General features: G+C 37.3%; 1 protein-coding gene across 10 annotated transcripts in view; it reads left to right on the top strand.

The window, feature by feature from the left end:
* Positions 1–25,160, top strand: part of rint1 (RAD50 interactor 1) — a 40,466-nt gene that overhangs the window by 546 nt on the left and 14,760 nt on the right. For 9 of the 10 annotated variants that reach the window (XR_011347930.1, XM_069908276.1, XM_069908278.1 and 6 more), the window contains exons 2-10: positions 3,436–3,677; positions 8,339–8,512; positions 11,200–11,337; positions 12,175–12,331; positions 14,485–14,595; positions 15,793–16,018; positions 16,460–16,597; positions 19,051–19,250; positions 20,981–21,195. Coding sequence is in view for 9 of the 10 variants with exons in the window: in XM_069908276.1 (XP_069764377.1) it covers positions 3,436–3,677; positions 8,339–8,512; positions 11,200–11,337; positions 12,175–12,331; positions 14,485–14,595; positions 15,793–16,018; positions 16,460–16,597; positions 19,051–19,250; positions 20,981–21,195 (1,601 nt within the window). In the remaining variant the exon portion in view is untranslated. Of the gene's footprint in view, positions 1–3,435; positions 3,678–4,801; positions 4,876–8,338; positions 8,513–11,199; positions 11,338–12,174; positions 12,332–14,484; positions 14,596–15,792; positions 16,019–16,459; positions 16,598–19,050; positions 19,251–20,980; positions 21,196–25,160 lie in introns of those variants that run through there. The other variant, XM_069908281.1, reaches the window with a different exon arrangement.

Below are 25,160 nucleotides of genomic sequence, written 5' to 3'. Positions count from 1 at the left end.
GACTGAGCTGAATTTTTCCAGCGTTTTCTGTTTCAGTTTCAGAATTCCAGTGGTTGCAATTTATTTGATTTTTATTGAATGCACTTAGAATCCTGGAATGATTTATTATTAAAGAAAACCATCCATTTAGATAGCATCTTTGCACTTGTCAGAATATTCTATGGCATGTAGAGTCAGTGAAGTATTTTTGAACAATTTATAAAAGACTGCTTGCTGCCAGTTTGCATCCAGTAATATTAAATATTAAACCTCAATTTTGGTTAAATTTTTCACCAAGCCATTGTAATTATAAATAACTGAAAAGGCGTGGGAGAAACTTAGCAATCGTGTCTCATTTTTAATTTGTTTTTAAAATGCATATGATATAATTGTTACCTGTCCTGTTAGTGGTTTGTTTAGAGCCAAAGGAATAATTTAATCAGTGAGCCACTTTTGGGGTCTTGCAGAATCAAATCTCCAGTATAGGATGGTTGATGAGTTGGATACAAGTTTCATGTTAGCCTGGGGAGAATTAAAGAAACAGCTGTAGGAAATGCTACATAAAATCAATTGGTGGTTAAGAGAAACAGAGGTAATGTTTCAGGTTGATTTTTTTTATATGACTAAATGAATCAAGTGAATGTTTACAGTACTTTGGTATTTTTCTCAGCATAAACCATTTCTGGTTTGGAATTTGACATAAGTAAAATAAGTTGTTCTAAAGATTATCATTTGGAGTGAGATGGGATTCAAAATTATTTCTGGATTGCTGTTCCAGTTGTAACGTACTGTCTTTACGTCATTTAAGAAATAATTCTTTTAAGTGTATAATGTCAAATTTTACTTATTAGATATATATATTTTCAGTTAATTATATGAACTCTTATTTTTCCGGTTGCGATTTGAACACCATGAATTTAACATTTATGTAAAACTGCATAAATGAGTAGGGCTTTTTGAACTGACACCTGATTATGGGGTTAATCTGAATGGAAGGAAAACTCTCATTAAAAATCCATGCTGAATAGTTTACGTGTTTAATATTAGTATTTAATTGCAGTGGGAATCAACAGATTTTGTTGATGATTCTATCACATGTGATAGTATATTGCTGTGAAGTACCTGCCTTGGAGGCTCCATGGGACTGTTCAGTTCAGCCTGACCTGCTTAAGTTAGTGGTGATGAGCACTCACTTCATCACTCCACTACCTGTTCATACCTGGAGTGAAAACTTTTATCATTAAACAGATACACAGATACTATTTATTTTCATGTAATAAACAGAAATGTAACATTACACAAAATTGCCATTTGTCTGTCATAAGGTAGACAAAGATTCACCATTAGGATTTGCCTGGTGCCTCTTACAGTCAGAGAAAGAGAAGTTAAAGAGTCCCCTCAGAGTCACTTTAATGACTGTGCATTTGCCTCCAGATCTTCTGCAGCCGCACAAAAATCCAGTTCAGTTCAAACCATCTGGTCTTCCCCAGCTGCTCTGGTTTCCTTCCACCCTTCAAAACGTACCAGGGGTTGTAGGTTAATTGGTGTATTTGGGCTCATGGGCCAGAAGGCCTGTTACCTTGCTGTATGTTTTTTTTAAAAAACCGAGTCCAGATCCAAACTTATGACGTGATGAGGAACCCTTCAGCGTCCAGAGCCCTTTGGGTGTCCTTGCCCTCAGTACCCTCTCCAATCCAAGTTCCGATACCTGGTTCTCCTGAACCAGTCTCCAGCAGCCCACAGTCTGGTGTGAGTCCTTTGGATCAAGTCCCAGTAGTCCGCAGCCTATGTGGGTTTCTTATCAACAAGTCACCAACAGCTTGCTTCCTGTGTGCGTCCTTCAGCTGCAGAGCCCCTCGCTGATCCACCACCATGGTTGCTGCCCTTGGGGTCGTCTTCTTTGCTTCTCCATCTCAACGGGGGTGTGTTCTCTCTGTGATTAATGACCTGCTCCAGTCCGCTCCTCCCACAGACTCTACAAACCCCTCGAGGCTGTTGCCGAACATGGGCACTGCCATATTGGGCCTAGACTCCTGTGGTTGTAGGATTTTAAATAAAATCCCATTGGCTCCTTTAACAGGCTGTTTAAAGCCTGTCCAGAGTGGTCAGAAGTCAGACTTGGTGTTACAACCCTTCAGGTGAGTGGTGTGTCTCCACGCACTGAGTTTTCCTAGTCCACATCAGTGGAAGCATTGCTGTTACAGCAGCTTTGGCAATTTTGCCTTATTTTTGTGTGTGTCATTCCTTAAAATAACTCACCAGACATGCTATTGCTGTGAACAAGTTACATCCATACTCTGTCTAATAGAGCTAACCTACTGGAAACCTGGAAAAAAAATAACATTCCAGAATTGGATGTGAAATGTCCACCAGTGGACACAATGGCAGTAACAGCAGTGAAAACCTTCCAGAAACGTTGGGCTTCCATGTTTGCATGTTGGAGTGTTCACAGATGTCAATCTGACACTCCCTACTCTGTTACCCAAAATTAAGTACAAATGAGCTGAGAGATACAACATACTTTTTGTCCCTCAAGAAAACAGAGGGAGACATCACATGATGACGTAGGGCCAGGATGAGAAATCTGGCTTCAAGAAAAAGTTAAAAGAAGTGGGGGGGGGGGGGGAATAAAATGAAGAGAAAAGCTTGAAATTCATCTGAATAAATTATAAGAAAACACATACAGTCTTGACAGTAACCTAGTTCATTTTGTGAATATATGCCTGCCATTTAGAATGGAGTTCTGGGTGCAGGTTTTATTTTCCTACAGCAATTTGTGTAAAATGGTGAGGATCTTGTGATCTAATATTTATACTTAGAAGTACTGTAGCATAATAACTCAGGGAACATGAGAAAAAAACATAACTGGGATTTCTAAATTTTTAAAAACCAAGGTAACCATATTCCTTTGCAAAATTGTTGAAACTTCCGGACCATAAGCCAAAAACATTTAACCATTAACCATCAAATTTTTATTGTTTTCCACAAAAATATTCAGTTATTATCTCAAACTGCATGTACAGAACCTTTTTTTTTTGCAGATAATTTATTCATTTATTTCATTTGTAATTTAAAATCAAAGTTGTGTGGAATTTTGTCATGGATAACTGTTGATGGTGACACAATGCTCTTATAGCACCAGCGATGGGGACCAGACCTGGGTTTGAATCCTACATTGTCTTTAAGGAGTTTGTATGTTCTCTCTGCATCTGCAAGGGTTTTCTCCGGGGGGGAGGGGCGCTCCAGTTTCCTCCCATTGTTCAAAAAATACTGGGGGTGCAGGTTAATGTGTAATGGGCCAAAATGGCCTGTTACCGGCTGTGTGTCTAAATTTAAATTTGAATACTCTCAGAAATCTCAGTAAATAACACAAGCAATTTCCAATCCCACTTCTGCTTTTAGCCCCAAACCTATATATCATTAGACTAATTTAATCTTCTGTTAAAATTGATGTAGGTCCTTACTGTTTCATCAGAAGTGCCAAAGAAAATTGAAAATGCCTTCAAGAATGCTGAAAATGCCAAGAAATTATTAAATGGCATACTAAAGAAAGAGTCAATCTTAACTGAATCAATTAAAAATCATCTAGTAACAGCTGAGCCATTAATGGAAGAACTGAAAGTATTGATTGGACACATTGAAGAGATTGAGCGGCACCTGTGGTACTTGAAATGGATTTCACAAATAGAAGAGTTCAGGTAAACATGGTTGCTTTTGCACTGATGTCTTTTTCATGATGTGAAAGGATATTTCTCTTTAGATTCAAAAATAAATTGTATTTATGAAATTTTATTCAGTATGAGCTAATAAAAATAATATGTAGAAGGAATATCAGGAATAGTGTTTTAGTCGCTTTGTTATGACCTGATAATACTTTTCGTCATAATACTGTTATAGTTGACTTGTATAATCTTTGTTCAGCCTTTTGGGTTGACCAAAGACTGGTCCTGTCAATAGTATTTTCTGAGAATTAATTATCTACAGTATTTAGTTCAGTTCCATAAACTCGTCCACCTGTTCTTATGATAGAATTACTTCAAGTGAAGAAGAAAACCTTTTTGCCTCTCATGTCTGCATTAATTCTCCACCAAAGCAAGATCTATTTTACTGACTGGTCCTTTCTGTGTGGCCTTGCAAATCTTTCTCCACCATGTACAGTAGAATCTCCATTATCTGGAATCCAATTAACTGGAAACCCAAACAACCAACAAAAACAAATAGAGGAAATAAATAAATTGATAGATAGATAGATAGAACTTTAGAATTAATAACATTTTACGTAAAAGTTTAAAATTGCAAAAGTAAACGTTCTCTGAAGCAACACACAACCCCTTGGTGAAGATGGGAGCAAACACTCAGCCAGCAGAGCGCCACGGTTGTACCCCCACCCTCAGCAGTTGTTTGAATAAAGCTATTTTTGAATAAAATGGAGGTACCTAGGATGTAAAGTCACTGATGCTGCTGGGGCAACTCCCATAGTGTCTTCTCTTTTCCTGCCTAGTAATAAACTTTATTTTTATTTGTAAACTTGGGGGAGACCGGATTAATTTTGACAGCGGCATGGTTAGTGTAATGGCTAGCACAATGCTGTTGCAACGCCAGTGACTGGGGTTCAAATTAAAATTTTGTAAGTTATGGGAATTACCTGATTAAAGTGAACTTTACATAATTAAGTATACAATATTGATTTTTTTTTTCAAATTTTGTACTGTCTGTTATCTTTTAAATTGTGTATTCTTAATGGAGGTGAGTAGTTAGGCATTGTAACAATGTGTCTCAGTCAACCGAAAATTTGCATATGTGACATCTGCAATCCCTGTAGATACTGGATAATGGGGATTCTACTGTATTAAACCAACTCCCTCATGAAGATTATGGAACTTGCCTCCACCACAGGTGAGGGTTGTACTTTTTAGATTCTAGCCACATACCAAATTTTTAAAAAAATGCTCAACTCCTCTGTAATGGATAAATATTTGGGAGAATTTGGTAAAATTAGAGTAGGTTACGTACATACACACATTTTAAAACAGATCTTATTTGAAAGACTGAAAAACTCATATTCATTAACATTGCAGGATCTTTTGGAGACTTTTATGCACATTTCACAAGTAGGTGCTAATTGAAATGATATCATGAAATGAATAGACCATTTTTTTAATCAGAGACAGGCTGGATGGATGGTTGGATAATTACAAGGCTTCTGATCGGTCTGCAAAATGCTCACAGAAGGGTCACTCCTGGGTTTTGTTTATCTAAAACAACAGCAAACAGCTTGACCAAGGGGGAAAACTCCTATTGTTTGCTAAAGAAGGTGGGGGTTTTTGCAAGTGAGAGAGTCACATGGGCTTTTTGGCAGTTAGAGAGAGAGAGATAAAACAAGTTCAACAAGCTCTCTCAGCTCGTGTGTGTGACACTGAAAAGCAGATGAACAGTGCAAGCCAGGAAAAGCTGGTTGGAAACAGAAAAGCTCCAGAGCAGAGAATGGCTGGAAGTGCTATCTGTCTGATGTTTCTCTTGGAATAAATGGAACAGAAAGGAAGTCTGTGTTAGCCTGAAAGAAAGAGGTTACCATCCAAAGAATCCTGATGGGACAAGTTTCATCAGCAAGATATTGAGGTGACTAATGGTGGTACCTCAGTTGTGTAAATCCTGGAACAACAAATCTCTCTCTGCAAACACTACAAGAACCTTCCTGAGCTGTAAACATTGACCTTTTGAGCACTAAATCCTGGTGAACTTGTACATATTAAATTCTGTGCACAGTATAAGAATTGCCTGCATCCAGAGAACTTGGAAGAAGGAGACTGAACTGTGAACCAAAGAACTTTTCTTAAATTTACACACACATTACATACACGTGCACTTAGAATTAGAAGGGGTTTAATTTGGATTAGTTAAGTATAGAGATAAGTTAAAGTTTGATTTCTATTTTCATGTTTAAAGTTGATTAAAAACAACTTTTGTTTTTAAAACCTACTTGTCTTGGTGAATGTCTATTGCTGCTTGGTTTTGGGTCCTTTGGGTTCGTAACACCTCCACCAAAGGGAACACTTTCTCTATCTCCACTTTGTTCAGATCTTTTTTATCTGCTTATATCAAATCTCTCAGCTTTTTCTTTCCCAAAGAAAACAGTTCCAGTGTTTCTAATCTGCCTTCACCTCAGGAGCCCCTCTTTCTGGGCATCTCTATTACCATCTCTTCCTTCTAATAAATCATAAAGACTTAACAGAATTCTGCATTTCAAGCCATACCAAAATTCAGTACAAAGTTGTTTTTTTTTTGCTTGGATCAAATTATGAAACTAAATGTTTCATTGTTTTTCATACTTTATGATTCAAGATAATTTTGGCCCTCCCTTCAAGCCAATATACTGGGTCACAGAGCAATCCCATTCCCCGTTAATTATCTGTTGCCTGTTCTATCCACATTCCAATTGATTCCTTCTGGGTTTTAAATCTTAGCTGCACACCAGGAAGCAATTTACAATGGCCATCTTTGGAATCTGGGAATATCCTCGAGAAATCAGTGCAGTCACTGATGGTATTGGAGTTCAGGACTGCTGGAACTGTGAGGAAGGAGCTCTACTAACTCTGTTACTGTGTTGCTCTTTATAAGTATGCTCTCGCTCTTGAGTGCCTTGTTTATTGTGTTTATACGGTTTAAAAAAAAAACCCAGTATCCAGGTCCTATGGGGATTGGGTAGATGCTGGATAAGTGAATTTTCTGGATGCTTGAGATTGTGTGTGGTGTGATTGGTGCCAACTAACTGCTAGGGGCACCAATTTTAAACCTGTATTTTTTACCTATTTATCTTATGCAATTTATTTTGCTGGTTGCTTGAATGCCAGATAGCGATAAGTGTATTACTTTTGAACTAATAATCCAGTAGAATTATTCTTTGGTTCAGTGAAATCAACAATACTTGGTAGGCAAATGAGATGTTGTATTATAAGTTATCAATTTGCCACAATGATTTGTGCTGCAGTTGCAAACAGCTTTGTAGTTTTGGTGTCTGGACATAAGAAAGAGTCCTGGGAAGTCAAAGAATATGCAGATGCTAGGAACCTTGAGCAGACAAAGAATTAACTGGAGGAACGAAGCAGGTCAGACAGCACCCACGGCTAGAGATGGCTAGTCAACTTTCTGGGTCTGAACCTTTTTATCTAAGACTAAGGTAGAATATGTGAAGCTCGGGTTGGGGCTCTGCCCTAGAGGTGATAGGACAGAAGGCATGGGAGATAGAGGGGCAAGTAGAGTGAGAAACTATTAGGAAGGAGTGTGGGTAAAGATAGAGACAAAAATATGTACGGCAGCTGGGGGGTAAAAAAGAGATGGAAACATTGGAATCAAACTGGTTTAAAAAAAATCCATTGGTAGGGGATTCCAGAACTAAGGGACATAAACTTAGGACAGTGATAAGGAGGAATTGCTTATCCCAAAGAATGGTGATTCTGTGGAATTTGCTGCCCATTGAAGTAGTGAAGGCAACCTCAGTAAGTATATTTAAGACAAGGTTGGATAAATTTCTACACCGTAAGGGAATTAAGGGATATGGGGAAAAGGCAAGCAAGTGGAGTTGCCTATCATCAGATCAGCCATGACCGCGTTGAATGGCAGTGCAGGCTCGATGGGACAGATGGCCTACTCCTGCTCCTATTTCTTATGTTCTTAAATGAGACTGGCGGTTACCTAAAATGAGATAAATCAATGTTCATGCTGTGAGCTTTCAGGTGGTTAAGGAAGAATATAATATGTTATCCCTCAAGTTAATGTTTATTCTCTCCTTGACAATGAATGAGGCCAAGTTCAGACCTAGCACTGTAGGAATGGTTTGGGGAGTTAAAATGGATAGCTACAAGCTGAAGTTTTGACCCACAGATGTAAGTGTTCGATGAAGTGGTCACATAATCAGTGTTTGGTCTCTCCGATGTAGAGGACACCACACAGAGATTATACTGAATACAGTAGATTGCATTGGACAATGTGCATGTGAATCTGTTTATGGCCCTGGATGGAGGTGAGGAGGATAAGTAGGGACAAGTTTAGCACTTCTTGCAGTTAAAACTGAAATGCCTAAGCAGTGATCCATCTTTTTGAAGTAGTGGGTTGGCTAGATTGTTGCCTGGGGCAAGGCATTGTTCAATGAACGGAGAGTGATGTCGATAGACATAAAAAATGAGAGGTAATCTCTCTGATTGATAGTGGAAAAGTTGTAAGGATGTTTTGATGTTAAAGAGATTAGAGTTAGGGGCCATGGATTTAGGATTGAGAATATTAGAAATTTCTTTACATTTTTGCAATTGTACCTTTATTAATATAATTATACTATTTTAAAAATATTTGTATTTTCTGCCAGCGATTGTATTCAACAGCATCTAATGACAAATAGTGTCTCAGATGCTGCCAATACCCTGGTTTCCATGGCAGAACTAGATATAAAGCTTCAAGAGTCCTCTTGTGCTCATCTGCTCAATTTCACAAGATCGACTGTCAAATTCTGGCATAAAATTCTCAAGGATAGACTGACCATGTAAGTATTTTTTTAAAATAATCTACTCAAAAAAAAATTGGATTTTATCAAATATTTAACATGTGTAATGGAATAAAAGATGACAAATATGAAATTCCAGGTGTTGACTTTAAAAAAAACTCCCATGATTATAATGTTAACTGTAAAACAAAGGAGTAGGCTATTTGGCCACTGAACCATAGAACATTACAGGAGAGAAACAGGCCCTTCAACTCGTCTAGCCTGTGCTGAACTATTATTCTACTTAGTCCCACTGGTCTGCACCCAGTCCATATGCCAAAATTTTCTCTCATGTTAAAATTGAGCCCACATTCACCAGTTCAGCTGGTAGCTCATTCCATACTCCCACTTCTCTCTGCATGAAGAGGTTCCCCCAAATGTTCCTCTTAAACATTCCCCTTTTCCCCTTAGCCCATGTCCTCTAGTTTGCATCTCACATCACTTAAATGGAAAAAAACAACCTTTACTGTGTCCCTCATAACATTGTATACCTCTTTTTAAAAAATCTCCCCTTCTACACCCCAGGGAGTGGTCTTAATCTGTTTAACCTTCCCCTGTAACTTGGTTCCTGAAGTTCCACCTCAGAGATTTGGGAATATCACAATTTTACCTCAATTTCACTTTCCTGTGCTATCTTCTATTTCTTGATCCTTTTAATTTCTAAGAATCAATCTTGAATATCCCTGCTTTTGTCATTACCATGGAATTGAGAATAATTTCTTTCTGCTTTAGTATTGAGGAAAATACAGTTCAACTCCGATTATCTGAAATTGAATTCTTCAAAATCCTCATTTATCCAAAAATGTTTTAAAATTTCAGAGAAATAAGGATATCCAAAATTTTTTCAGACCTCAACTGACTCTGCAGGTTGATTTAAAAAATTCACTTGGCATGAAAGTAGAATGATTGTCCTCGTTTCAGGTAACTCCCTCCCCTCTTTCTTCTTTACCTTCCACATTGACTTTTCTCTCAAACTGCTTGCCACTGTCACCCAGCTGCGAGCGATTGAAAGAATCGCTTGTCCCAGCGTCATCAAGGAGAATGGCCTCCCAGGAAGGAGTGGGACCTCTGGCCCAATAGCATTCCTTCCTATCCCCCTCCCTCCCTGGCACACCAGATGGTGACTCTGAATCCTCCCTTTGGCCTCTGTGCTTGCGCAATAGGCCTAGGGGAGGATTAGGAGTCAGGTCTCAGGTATTGGGAGCTCCGGTGACCAGGGAGACAGATGCCTGCCAATTTGTCAGCGAGTGTTCTGCCATCCCGGCTTTCCTGGGGATCAGCGGCAGCAATGGGTTCGTGTTGAGGATCGGCTGCGGTGGTTGGGTACGTCTTGGTGATTGGCGGCAGTGGTTGGGTTCATCTCTGATTAGCGGAGGCCAGCATTTTTTTTTGGTGAGAATTAAACATTATCTTAATGCTTAAAAAGCATTCCCTTGTTGTTTGTTGTTGTTTAAACATTGATACAAGTGATTTGCTGTTGCTACTGACCTGTTTTTAAAAAATGACCAGTTACCCGGGGGGAAAAAAATGTCTATCTGACATAGGCCGGGTCCCAACAATTTCGGATAATTGGAGTTGTACTGCATGTGAGATTTATTTTAATAGGGGATGTCTGTGGCACACCTACTACTACGTGGTCTTTAGATAGAGTGAGGTCTTTGTCCTGGAGTAAAAAAATCCAAGACAGCTAGACAAGAGGCTCTACTTATAGACTTGGAAATACACAAACCTATGCATGAGCATCCAAATTACTTACGTGCATGATCTTGCCCACATCATTTTCTTTGGTCCACTAAACTCTGTATCCTTATTTTTGTTCCCCTTTCCTGTATTGTCACTTTGTCTTCAAGTCTATCTCTACTCACTCCCTGTTTAAAAACAATGGTATTTATGTTATTGCCCTGTTTTCAAATCAGGATGGTTTATTGTGATGTGGAAATCAGTTGTGAAGAGAACATTGGGGTCCTTCACCCCTACCTTCCCTCTCACTTCTCCTGTTCTTTCTTTTCCATATTTCTCCCCGCTCTCCAACTGCTGCCTATAAATGCAGTCCAAGAAACGATGATCTGAAGTCTTCATTTCAACCCAGAATCACCTCATCCCTTTCAAGTTCTCAGTTTCCCAGACATTCATGCTTCAGTGTGATTGTCCAGATTGTTGATCGTGAGAGTACTGCCACTATTAACCTGAGAGAACGGAGCTCTGCATTATGAGAATGAAGAAAAATATGAAATACTGGCTATTATCACAAAGCTTGTGAATGTAATTGAGATTGAAGATGGTTAAAGATAAATTCTGCAAACAAAAAGGATTATGGAACCAAAGCAATTCACAGTAACAAAAATAATTAGAAGAGAATTGGCAAAAAAAAAATTAATGATAATAAATTTTAAATTAAAGTACACTATATTTTTAACTTTTCGGCATTCTTTTCTGCAAGGCTTGTAGTTCTGCAGAGACCTCCCAATGAAATGGCTATTTTGCCTGTCATAAAGTATGGGAAGGTTGATAGTCGAGAAATGCAAGGCTTGAGCATGTTCTTGCAAATGAATCACCAAAAGTTCTTTTGAAGTTTGAGGACAGATTCGCTGCTGAGTTAGGTTTTGTTTTCATTATATATCTCATCATAAATTTTTGATCGCAAGAAATCTGTTTTTTTTTAATCGTCAAATATTTCTTCTGTGCAGTGAATTTGAAGAAGTCTTAAAGCAACTACATTGGCCTTTCATTGGACCCCAACCTGCACTGGCATCGGTGGGAAATGCAACAGAACTCAACAACAACCTAGAAACACTGTTTATTCAACTCCTTAAGTTGCAGACATCGTATCCTTTTTCTATAAATGCAGTTCAAGAAACAATGATCTGAAGTCTTCATTTTAACTCAGAATCACTTCATCCCTTTCAAGTTCCCAGTTTCCCAGACATTCATGCTTCAGTGTGATTGTCCAGATTGTTGATCGATGATATATCGAGGCTTTTGACCCACAACATTGTCTGGCCATTTCTATCTCTGGATGCTCTCTGACTTGCTGAGAACCTCCAGCTTCTCATTGTTTGCTCAAGAGTCCAGCACCTGTGCAGTTTCTCAATCATGGGATTATTTCAGAAACTTAAAATGTTAAATGGTGTGAACCTTTTTTTTGGCTAATTTTCCAATCAGTTCACTGTTGCAACTTTTAAAAGGAGAAGCCAAAAAATATTGACATTGTGTAATCTTTGCTTAATGATTTCTGAAAGAATTTTTATGATGCAGGAACTACTTTTGACCAGAAGATGGTGATAAATATTTATCAAAGTTAGATGGTATTTTTTGTAAAAGGCTTAAAGTGGCCATTGAAATTCTTTGAATATATAAAAAAAATTATACAAATTATTCAGAAATAAGACAGAAAATACTGCAAATGGAGCACTTGGCTGGCATTCCTTCTTCACTGGTATTTTTGTTGCCATTTTTATTCAAATTGATTTCTTTTTTGACTACTTAAATTGCATTATTATTGTTCTGTTATGCTCACAACATTAGTGTAACTTTTAAATGAAATAATTATGTACTATGATTTCTGGTTAATCTTTTTGCAACTAGTTGATGCCTTTCTCTGATTAATGTTTTAGTGTTTTTTAATTCGCTTTTAGAAAGTTATCCTTCACTTACTGATGCAGAGATGAACTAATAACTAAACCAAAGCAGTTACCAGAGGAGTATGATATTCCACCATCCCTGCCTATTGCAATTCCAATTCAGCTCATGCTACTACCATTACAGAAAAGATTTAAATACCACTTTTATGGCAACAGACAAACAAATATGTTGAACAAGGTTTGGCATTTTATTTAAACATGTACTTACGATAAAATAATGCAAAAAAAATGCTACCACGGTCAGGATTTACCTATTTTAAATTTACTGATGCCAATCTGTTCCCTGTGAGGGTTTTCATTTTGAAGATTTGGACAATTTTTTCATTTATCAATTTGTCAATAATTGTCTTATTCCATGAGTTTGATGCAGGCAGTAGTTCATATTTTGCTAAGAGCTGTGAAGGAATAACATTTAGAGTACATTTACAATAGCATCTGGAGTACATCTATTGCATATGCATACAATTATGGGAAAATAGACGATTTCCCACCTTGCAGATAATTAATTGTACAGTACATTTCTGATTATCCGAAAACCACTTCTCCGTTATCTGAAAAAATTTTCAGCACCAACCCGACGTCATAAGTTGAAAAGAATTTTACACCTGATGTGCTCATTGACGCTAACAGCGCGTCAGAGCCCCACATTTGGTAACATCAGTGAGCGACTGGAGGATGTCCACGGGTCAGACAGTGCATAGGGAGATTGTCCTCATTTCAGGTAACTTTCCATTTCTTCTTTAACCTCCACCATCAGGCCCAGTGGGAGAGGCAGTGGCAGTGTCAGATGGGGGTGAGGTGTGAGCTTGGAGGTGGCAGGAGCAGCACCTCGGGCTCCCGGGCAGTTTTGACATCGGCGGTGGGGAGGTGTCTGGGATCAATCAGCGTGGGGACCTTGGGATTCTGGACAGGTTCTGCAATGGTGGTGGGGAAGTGTTGGGGATCAGACTGGGGACCTTAGGCAGATATGGCGATGGCCGATACAGTATTCTGCCAATGCTACTGGGCTACTTAAAGCCATTTCTCAGTTATCCAAAAAGTGCAGTTAACTGATACATGTCCAGTCCTGAGCATTTCGAATAATTGGAAACGTACTCTGTTTGCAGATGTGTGGAAATTATACTAAATCTGATTATTTTAATCCCAGTTAAATGTTGAGATCTCCATTCATGGTCAAGAACATGCAAGCGGACATTATATTGCTCAGTTTTACATAACTTGCGAATGAAGTTTATATAAGTTTACTGCACAGAAAAAATGTCTAATCCAGCTCTTGTTCACACCATTTCACTCTTTAACTCATTAAAAGATGCAGCAGTGTTTATCTCTCCTATTCCATGTGGTAAACTGTTACATTTTCTAAAAATACAGTGCAGGTTATCAAGAAATAGTGGGGGAATGGATTTGCCCTGAGGACTGGCGTAAATTAATTGGACTAAACGGCTTCATTTTTTTACAATAGAAAGAGTGAAAAACGTTAAATACAAAATGTAGTAGTGTCCAGTAATGTGTAAACCTCTTTTATTTAAATAAATAAATCTCAGAAATATTGAGCTGCCTTTGCTTCAATAATAAAGGTCCAATGGCTTGTTTTGAGTATGCAAATCAAAAAAAGCTAACATTTTTGGGCATAGTTAACAAGAAATTATTTCTGTGTGTTGATTTCATATTTGAGATTTCTTATTTTTAAGTAACTACATTTCAGTGGAGTTGGGGTGGGACTAGTAGCAAAGCTGTTGGCGTAGCACTGTTACGGCACCAGTGACTTGGGTTTGAATCCGGCACTATCTATAAGGAGATTGTATGTTCTCCCCATGTCTACATGGGTTTCCTCTGGGTGCTCTGATTTCCTCCCACCATTCAAAACGTACCAGGGGTATAGGTCAATTGGATGTAATTTGGCAGCACGAACTCCTGGGCTGAAAGGGCCTGTTACCGTGCTGTATGTCTTTTTTTAATTAAAAATTTAATATTGGTGAACAAGGTGTGAAATTTTTCATCTAACCTCCACTCTGAACTGACTGATGTTGGTTTTTGAAGTGGACTTAACCCATATTCTTATAGTTGTGTTAGGTTCCAGTCTTGAACTAAGTGTTGTTTATTTTAAAGATCAGGAATAATGTTGGAACTGGGAGAACACAAGTACCTTCAAGAACAAAATATGAACCTACTATAAGAAACAGCAGGTTGAGTGGCATCGGAGTGGGGACTGTGGTGGATGGAGGGGGAAATGAAACTCAAGACCCTTGAGTTCCTCCACCAGTCTGTTTTTCGATCCAAATTCCAATAGCTACACTCTTCTTTCTCCATAATTACTTTCATTTTCTGTAGCCAGAGTGGTACCTGACACAGGTGTTGATGTGGATTGGAAATCATACTAAATTTTTTGAACAGAAAATCCAGCCAATAATCGATAAAGCAGGATCTTCTTTGGACGCAAAGGTAAGTTTCAATCGGATTTTATTCAAAGAATTAAGCTTTCTAGAAACCAATTATTTCGAGATAGATTCTTGCAGCTCTGCGTTCTATATTGCAGCTCAAAAACAGATCCTATATTTCACCAAATACCTATACAGACACCCACTTAATACTAATCCTCCATTGATCCCATTTTATTTTTTCAACATTCCCATCAACTTGCCAGACTCTACACATTTGGAGCAATTTATAATGGGCTATTAACTTAACCCGCCTGTCCTTGGGAGACGTACAGAAAATCTTTATGGTCACAGAAAGTTTACACCAACTACATACAGACAGCTCCAGAAAATAGGATTGAACAAGGAACAGGTTGCTGTGAAGCAGCAACATTACTGTTGTAATTAAGTTAGACTTGTTTTTTTAATATTGTCTTGATGTAATTTTTAAGCTTAAAGTTTCACGTTGTTTAATTTTGTTGGAGCGTCAAAAATAAGGGAAGGAAATAACAAAAATCTACAAAATAATAGTTTAGTTGAAAAACTTTTTTGACTTGCTCCTTTAAATGAAAAATCTCCACCAACACACTTCACGTTTGAGGTTAATTTAGTTATCCATTTGTTATTTTTTTTCCTTTGATCCATTCTGTCCTAGCCATACTTTGATAATCAAAATGCTTAAATACATGTTTGAAATGAATTATTCTGAATTTGAGAACTTTCATTGATAATGCATATCACATTTTTAATTACCTGAACAAATAGAAATCTTTAAAATGATTTTTGAACAAACAGTTTTTGAATAATGCCATCGATTAGAATTTTGAAGTTACAATTAGAAAGATAGGACAACTAAATTGGATTATTTTATGCTTGTGGAAATGTTTCAGGATGAAGAGACTTCATTGGCTTGAATGAAATGTCTTCAACTCAATGTTAATTCTTTCCCACAGATGCAGACCAAATCTGAATATTTTCAACATTTTTATTTCATATTTCCACCATTACAATTTTTTTGTTTTTATTTTACTCCAGTGTTAATTTTTAGTTAATGTGTAATCATATCACAGTTCTGCGTACTTTCTTTGCAGCTGAGAAAAAAGATATATTTGTAATTCCTTGAATACATATGATCATGGAATATATCATCAAATTATATTTTGTGAAATTTGTCAGTATTTAGTCTAAAATGTTCCAATAACCTGTCTCCACCTACTCTTAGCTGGAGTTCTCACGGGGCCTTGTAATGCTGGTTTTGGAGAAGATGTCTGCTGATATTCCAAGACTCCTCTATGATGAAAGCCTGTTTTGTCACGTGGTAGATGAAATACTGTTGTTTGAAAAAGAACTGCATGGTGCCCATGGCTATCTTAATAGCCTCCCAAACTGTATGCACATCCTCTCAGAAGAGACCTGCTTTCAGAAATGGTTGACGGTGGAGAGAAAATGTAAGCATGAACTTATACTGAAGTTGAAGTCGTTCATTTATTTCCCCACAAGATGGGTCAGAGCAATGTAAATACAAGTTGATCATTGTTACAAATAGAACCTGTGAACCATGGAACATGTGTAAAGTAGAAAGTCATTTCGAACTTGAAAAAGTGCAAATGAATTGGTTATTTTTTAAATTAACTGCATATCCCAATGATGGTAGTAAAAAAAACACCGGAACTCATCTGACCTTGCGCTCCATAGGAGATAAAGATGTTTAAGAAGGACTCTGGCCTGAAATGTTGGTAATATGTCTATCTCCTATGGATCCTGCAAGACCGGGTGAGTTCCTCCAGCATTTTTGTGTGTTTTCACTACAATCACTGCTTCTACAGGCTTTAATGTTTCATCCAATGATGTTTAAACACATCTATGATATGATCAATCTTTCCTTTCAGTCGCCTTAGAAAAGATGGATTCAGTGCTGTCTTCTGAAACTGCATGGACGTCCCAGTATAAGGACATTATGGATGTGGATGAGATGAAAGCTCCAGATTGTGCTGAAACATTCATGACACTTCTTTTAGTGATTACAGGTAAAGATAACTTAGAATAAATGCACACACAAGATCAAGTATTTTATGCAGGTGTTCATATTCCATGGAGTCTCTTCTCATCTACTGGTAGATGCATTATTTTAAATTAATGGTTTGTTTTGCACTCCCTTCTTGATCTACTAATGCCAGTCTTGTCCTGATGGATATTGATTCTTCACAAGTGGAGATATTCAGTTCTAAAGGTTTCATAGTTTTAATAAAGTGTTGCATTAAACTCCATCCTCGTGTTTCCAAGAAAAAAAATATTCAAATACCCATTCCTTAATGAAATTTATAACCTCTCATTTCTGATGATATTTTTGTCCATCTTTTTTGTAATTACTGGGCTCTTTGGTTGCTGTTGTACAGTGGCCAGACTGTACATGGAACAGTAAAATTTCTGAAATCCAGATGTTTTGTATCTGGGTTACCAAATGAAGCTTGCTGAGTTCCCCGCCTACTTGCCAGAGCCCTGAGTACTGTGCTCTCCATCCACTCCCCTTTTTTTTTTGCTGTAGCACCAGTTCTTAAATTCCCACTGTGCCTATTTTGGCATCTATTGCCTGTATTCCCTTGAATCTTAGTTGGTTTTGCTTCTTATGGTATCAGGTTCACTGAAAAGTTACTGTATAACGTCTTGAAAACAAAAATGAAGAAACATGAAGTTTCAAGTGTGAAAATTTGTTGTACCACAAAGGTACAAACATATCTTTTCAACTCTAATTTTCTTGGCATAAACAAGGTACAGAAACTATTAGTGGTGATGTTATTGGGACAATATGGCACGAGTTAGAAACTGGATAATCTTGGACTTTTTTCTCTGGATTGCAGAATCCTGAAGGATACGTAGATGAAAAATGTCACAATCTTTCCCAGAGTAGGAATCCAAAACAAAAGGGGATGGGTGATAGAGGAAAGGTTTAAAAGGAACCTAAGGGGCAACTTTTGCAACAAAATTGGTTAAAAAGGTAAAGGTTCCATTATTGTCACATAATACTACATTTAGAATGTAACATATTAAATTCTTTAACTTTGGCTACCATAAGGAAGATAGAGATTTGCCATTTTGTCAAACACCCCTCACAGAAAGGAGACCCCAGCGAGGAATGAACTCGCGACCTCTGTACAAGACCAATTCTCTAACCATTGAGTTATTGAAGCCTCTAAATGGTAATGGGTATCTGGAACAAGCTGCCAGAGGAGGATATGATGATGACATTTGGTCAGGTATATGGATAGGAAAGAGTGAGATGGATATGGGCCAAGCATGGCAAGTGTGGCTAGATCAAATATGCGGCTTGGTCAGCATGGAAGAATTGGGCAAAATGGCGTGGTTCTCTTGACTCTAGCAATGTTCTATTTTTGTTTCAAGTTATTTACAACTTCACAAATTTCAGTGATTTATGTATTTGTAGTTGAAGGGCTTCTACTAATATTTTTAACCAATGCTTAGTTATCTGTACAAAACTCCTATGCTAATTATATTCCCAGTTCTTCATTTGTTATAATTTGTAAATATGCCTCAATATTAACTGTACTTTCCTTCCATCACCAGAATGAAAGCATTCGCAAGCAAGTTGTGAATCCACAGTTGGCAGTCTGATCATTCAGAAACATTACATTGAACTCTACTGTAGCAGAACATTACTATCAGTGGTTTTTAAAAGTTTTATGGATTCCATTAGTGTGGTTAGAAATTCCTGTTGGTTGCTTTGTCCGGAATATTTATTTCTCTGACTTGTTGGTTCTGGGCCTCAGTTTAAGATTTGTTTTTTTTAGCTATGGGTGGCCATAATGAAGCCTCATTGAGATGAATATTTAGCATTCCTGTTCACATGTTCTTGTACACTCTATTACAAAAATTTGCACGACTGATTTGATAATTAAAATATAAGAATGATATTTTGAAGGGTGAAATCATCAATTTCTCTCTCATCAGTTTTGCTGCTTTTAGCTCACAGTTCTTCATTCTTCCAGTATTGATCTGTTAGATCTATAATTATAGATCTATAATTGGCATTTCCGAGCTGAGACTGTCCTCATTCTGCATAGGAGACTTATCTTCAAGTACACTATCCTAATTCTATTTTGTCATAATATTACTGGGAAATTGTTAAAAGCTAATTTTTCAGTTTTAAGTTCACAAAACATAGGACTTGAGAATTTCTAAACAATTCAGAAAATTAATTTCTTAAAAGTGCCATTTTGACCTTGTCTGTAAAAAGCCAAACCTGTGATTAAAAATTGTTACTGTGTGAAGTTTTGGGTGCCAGTGGATTAGCTTCCTCCTTTTTAACTTGAATATGCACTTCCAATCAATATTGAAGTTAAATTAAAAATAGGAATTATGTGAGTACATGAAATACAGAGTACCCTAATCGAAGCCTTTTGTGCACATAATTTTTTTTAAATAAATGTTTGAAGAGGCACCTTTTCACATTTTCTCTTCACAGACCGGTACAAGGGCCTTCCAACAGCTAGCCGAAAACTGCAGTTTTTAGAACTGCAGAAAGAACTCGTAGATGATTTCAGGATTCGTCTGACTCAAGTGATGAAAGAAGAAGCCCGCTCTCCACTAGGAATTCGTTACTGTGCTATTCTAAATGCTGTCAACTATATAGCAGCAGTATTAGCTGACTGGGCAGATAATGTCGTAAGAACATTCAACTCTTTGCCACAATAGCGATGAAAATTTGGGTTTGATAGCAAGAAAGAATACACTTGTTTCTAAATAACTAGTTGTTATAGCTCCTCAATCTGTTATTAAAGTAAAATAGATTGGTGTTAATTGACTGAATATTATGTGATTGTGAAGGCTTCGATTATTATCGCCCTCATCATGTGTATCAATCATTGCTTGAAACATTAATGCACAAAATTTAATAGATAGCAGACAGTTTTCTAGTTCATCATTGAATTAATTGCACTGTGTTCCTTAAATTATATGATCATAAATCAGATTACCATAAATCTATGATCCCAAGTTATTGCTCTCACTGGTAAGGCAATTATCATTAAATCATTCCCAAATTGCAAGGACTGCTTGATCAGACCAACGCATGAACTACATTACCAAACCAGCACCTGCTTCAAGGGCATTTACTCACCCTCTCGGCTACTCCTAAGTTCTCGGAATTTCTAGCCACTCAGGATTTCCCATTTGGTTACCTAACTCTCGGCCCCACACTCAAATGTTTTTACAGCAGTCTGGGAAATAATCATTCAGGTAAAGCTCTCTATGGACATAACTTAATGGCTTGATTTCAATGTTTTAAAGCATTTATGAAGTTTGAGCTACATTTTCCCACCATTCCCAAATCCATAGAAACACAAGTTCCTACTGACTTTGTGTGCAAGTAATATTACTTGGCTGTTGTTTTCTGTGCTTTCTCTTCCACTCACCTACAATATTTTGAACTTCAGACTGTAATTTATGAAAGTCTTTATTCAATGCTTTAGCAATGTCATAATTGTATATTATTTTTATATGCATGCTCAGTTTTCTAAATACAATTGTTGTCACATTCTTGTGCTATACCAGTGTCTAGAAATTTAAACATACTGTTGTTGGCCTTGTGTTTTAGGATTTTTATTTTGTTATTTTTCTTCAAAAAACATTTCATTAACCACCTCTCCATTTACCTTCCAGAATTCATAAGCATGAACTCTCAAGATCTTCTATATCCTACCATTTATTATGTATTGCCTGATCATGATCCTTTCAGAAAGTATTCCATTACACCATTTCTGTTTGAAAGTCATACGTCACTTTATTGACACCAGCTTCGTCCATTGATTCATAGCTTGCTTTCCCATCATCATCCACACTGCCTCAGATTCTTAATTCATCAGAAACTTCCTAATCTTGCCTCATGCATTTAATTCTTTGGAGCTGACTTGAGGATTGAGCAGGAATGTTTAAATATCAGAAATAGGCAGAGAAGGTCTTGGTTTAAAAGTCAATTGAAAAGATGGGCTTGTACTTTTAAGTATAGAGTTGCTTGCATTAGGTTCAGCCTAGATTGTGTACACATTGACATTAGTACAGTATTTTTAAATGTAAATTTGCTAATCCCTAAACACACACTTATTGGGAGGTAGGTTCAAAATAGGGGAGGAGGTAGAGGAGCATGATTTCTGGTTCAATTGAGAGGCTCTTGGACTGCTTACAATCTTTCGTAATGTGATAAGAGATGTCAAACTTTAACAATGTAGTGAATAGTGTGAATTCTTCGACAATTTAAAATTACTAGTTTAACTGAGAAGCAGTAAATTACATTAAATATTGAGAATGTACATTAAAAAAATTATTTACAGAAGGATAAATTACAAAAAAAAATCTATTCTCTGCATTTGTAAATATTTGTTTTTCTTTTGAACTAGTTCTTCCTCCAGCTTCAGCAAGCAGCACTCGAGACGTATGGAGAGCGCAACGATATGACAGAGTTGCAGCTTGGCCAGCTAGCATCTCTTGAAAGCTCGGTCTTTGATAATATGATTGAATTGCTAGAGAGACTCCGACATGATATGTTGACACGACAAGTAGAGCATGTCTTCAGAGAAGTGAAGGACAAAGCAAAACTTTACAAGAAAGAAAGGTGAATACTAAATTGTATTTTCAAGCACATCAGGGAAAATTGCTACAATTTAAGACTTTGGAATAGGTAATGAATATTATAACATTGTTATAGAGAGCAGATAATTTAATGAAGATATTAAACTTTCTGCTTACTATAGTGAAGGAGTGAGTGTATAAAAGAACGTGTTGACATCTCTACCAGATTGGGCAAAAAATGTGTTCCTAACGTCTTGAAATTTTAAAAATCATTATTATATTGCAAGTTCACTGCAGGTTTCTCAGTTACTGCAGTATTTAGGCAGAGATAAAGTTGATATTCTTCAAAAGGTGATTGAACTGTGCACCATTCTTTTCCTCTGCCACTCCCTTTCCTTTACAAGTTTCTTTGTTTCTGATGATGATGTCATCTTGGAATACTGGAAGCATTCAGGCTAACACCTGAATAAAACGTTGGGGATGGGAGAGGGGAAGGGAGAGGAACCCAAGGTCAGAGGTGGGTTCAAGTGGGAAGGTGGAAAAGATATGGCCTTCTCTACATTGGGGAGGCTGAATCCAGATTGGGTGATCACTTCACTGAGCATCTCCACTTGGTGCATACAACAGCAAGGACCTCCTTCTGGCCAACCACTTCAGTTCCACAGCCCTTGGACTCATGTCCTCCCAAGTTAAGACCATCCGAAAATTGGAGGAACAATACGTTTATTCCATCTTGGCAGTCAGCATCAATATCAACCTCCAATTTTCATTACATCCCCCTCCCCCCCCATCTCTCTCCCTCGTACCTCTTGCCTTTCTCTTGCTTCCCACCCGTCTGCTATAAGAGAGCTATCTTTCTGAGCCCTCTGCCCTATTATTCTTTTTTTTTAAATTTTTTATTTTTCACACCATAAATCACATTAGCCATGATATACACTATTTCTTTTTCACACATATACAGTAACTTTTTCTCCCCACCCCCCCCCCTCTCATCCATTTTAGGTATACAATCTAGGTTGCATTAAGCCAGTCAGACAATGTTGTCATTCAACAAAATTACACCAGAAATTCTACTGAGTCCATTTTTTTCTTTCCTTCTCCTTCCATCAACTTAGGTAATGTTTGTCCCCGGTAGGTTTTCGCTATTGTATTTAATGTACTTGTTCGAATATTTCAATATTATTTCTTAACCTATATGTTATTTTTTCTAATGGAATACATTTATTCATTTAAATTTAGTAGTTTCTTCCTTTTAATTTGGTTATGTATTCCATTAATATTTAAAGACATATAGTTCAGCGTAGCCCTTTTATATTTTGTTTATCTTCTCTTTCCGTTTTTCCATCATTACCTTTCCTCCTTTTCCATTTCTGTTTTCTTATTTTCAACTCTTTATAAGACAACATTCCTACAACATCCAACATTTTCCTTATTCTCCTATTTCTATCTTATTTATCCCCAATCTCCCCTTCACCTCCTGAGTTGTCCTTTATCCCTTGTCGTACAACCACATCTCCCCTCTCCATTTGGATTTGCGAATCCACTCGCAAGCGTCAACTGATTTTGCAGTGGCCGCTATTTCCCCCCACCCCGCCTCCCCCAGAAAAGATTTCACTTTTCATATGTCACAAAGGTCACTCTTTTAATTCCCTCCTTATTCTCTCTATTCCATTACCTTCCCTTATTAATTCTTGTCTATACTATCTATATTTTCCTCTAAGTACAGATACATTCATGTATGCTCATTGTCTCTATTCACTCTTATACCTCTTTACCCGCATACATATCAATCGTGATCATTTTTACTCTCATTACCCGTCTTCATCCCTCAGTCTATTTTTGTCTTTACCCACATACATATCAATCGTGATCATTTTAACTCTCATTACCCGTCTTCCTCCCTCAGTCTATTTTTGTAATTGTTCTGCAAATTTTCGTGCTTCTTCTGGATCCGAGAATAGTCTGTTTTGTTGTCCTGGAATAAATATTTTCAATACCGCTGGATGCTTTAGTATAAATTTATACCCTTTCTTCCATAAAATCGCCTTTGCTGTATTGAACTCTTTTCTCTTCTTTAGGAGTTCAAAACTTATATCTGGATAAATGAAGATTTTTTGCCCTTTATACTCCAGTGGTTTGTTGCCCTCTCTTACTTTTTCCATTGTCTTCTCCAGTACCTTTTCTCTTGTAGTATATCTTAGGAATTTTACTACAATAGATCTTGGTTTTTGTTGTGGTTGTGGTTTAGAGGCCAATACTCTATGTGCCCTTTCTATTTCCATTTCTTGCTGTAGTTCTGGACATCCTAGGGTCTTAGGGATCCACTCTTTTATAAACTCCCTCATATTCTTGCCTTCTTCTTCATCTTCCTTAAGGCCCACTATCTTTATGTTATTTCTTCTGTTATGGTTTTCCATTGTATCTATTTTTTGAGCTAGTAGTTCTTGTGTCTCTTTAGTTTTTTTATTAGATTTCTCCAATTTCTTTTTTAAGTCTTCTACCTCCATTTCTGCTGCTACTGCCCGCTCTTCCATCTTGTCCATTTTCTTTCCCATTTCTGTTAAGGTCATCTCCATTTTATTTATTTTCTCTTCTGTGTTGTTTATTCTTTTTCTTAAATCCTTAAATTCCTGTGTTTGCCATTCTTTAAATGACTCCATGTATCCTTTAATAAGAGCAAGTATATCCTTTACCTTGCCTTTCTTTTCTTCTTCTATTTCACTGTACTCTTCCTCTTCCTCTTCTTCTTCCTCTGGGTTGGCCATCTGTTGTTTCTTTGGTGCCCTTTCCTCCTCTTCTTTCTTGTTTCTATTGTCTTCTGTGGTCTCTTCTTGCTGCAGGTGTTCTGCAGCTGTCGTTGCCGGCTGTGGAGATCGACTCCCCAGCTGGTCCCCCCTCCCGTGGGTGTGTTTTTTTTTCATTCGCATCGTGCATGCGCGAAGTATCGCGCATGCGCGGTTGCGCACTTTTACTCGGCTCTGCGAGCCATTTTTGTAGTTCATTATTTACCAACCTGAGGGAGCGGGTTTCTCTCTCCGCAGCGGGCCTCTTCGGACAGGTAAGGCCTTCACCTTTTTCCTCCTTTGTCTTCTCTTCCTCTCTTCTTACCGTTGCTTTCGATTTTTCTTTTTTTGTCGCCATCTTCTTTCCACCTTTATACTCACTTTTCTGTAACTTTTATTTCTGTGCCTTTGTGTTTTCCTTTGTTTTTCCCGACTTTTCTGGAGAGGGCTGGAGTTCACTGTCCGGCCACTACTCCATCACGTGACTCCTCCTTGCCCTATTATTCTTAACTTCTTTTCTACTCACCTGTATCTATCTATTTACCTGAAAGCTTGCATTTCTCCTCCAACTCCCACATGTTTTTAATCAGGTGTCTGCCTGATTTTTTATATTCCTGAAGAAGGGGCAGGCCCAAAACATCAACAGCATTTTACAATCCACAATGTTGACTGACTTATTGAGTTTCTCCATCACTTTTGTGTACTGCATAAAGACAAGTTGTCACTGTTGTTGGGAGAAATAATGATCATTTCAACCACCTCCTGAGGCAGAATATTCTGTGTTGTAAGAGTTCTGCATGTAAAAGAAACTTCTAAAAATTATACAGTTTGGATATGTTTATAGTCCCAAGATTGGTACATTAAAAAATGTCAACAATTTGCAAGGATTAACATGTTCTATAAAAAAGAATGAAGAAAATATTTTGTTGTTTATCAAAATTAATTACAAGTTCCGTGGTTACCTTTTGTATCCTGATAAATCCAACTGTATGATGTCTCATTGTAGCTGTGTTAATTGAGTGATCTGAGAAATGGTCAGATTGACTTGATAAGTTTTGTTTTATTTAGTTAAATCACAAGGTGTTAATAATCATTGCTTAGATCCACTGTATCATTATTACTTTGTGTAGTAACAGCTTTTCAGTGGGTTAAGTGTATAGTCTCCAAGGGATAGGAAATGGACATTGTTTGATGATATGCATTTATATCAGTTGCATAATAATCA

This window comes from Narcine bancroftii, chromosome 13 (assembly GCF_036971445.1).
Source record: "Narcine bancroftii isolate sNarBan1 chromosome 13, sNarBan1.hap1, whole genome shotgun sequence".
NCBI lineage: Eukaryota > Metazoa > Chordata > Chondrichthyes > Torpediniformes > Narcinidae > Narcine > Narcine bancroftii.
The sequence above is the reverse complement of the archived record's forward strand: the minus strand, read 5'-3'. Positions and strand labels throughout refer to the sequence as shown.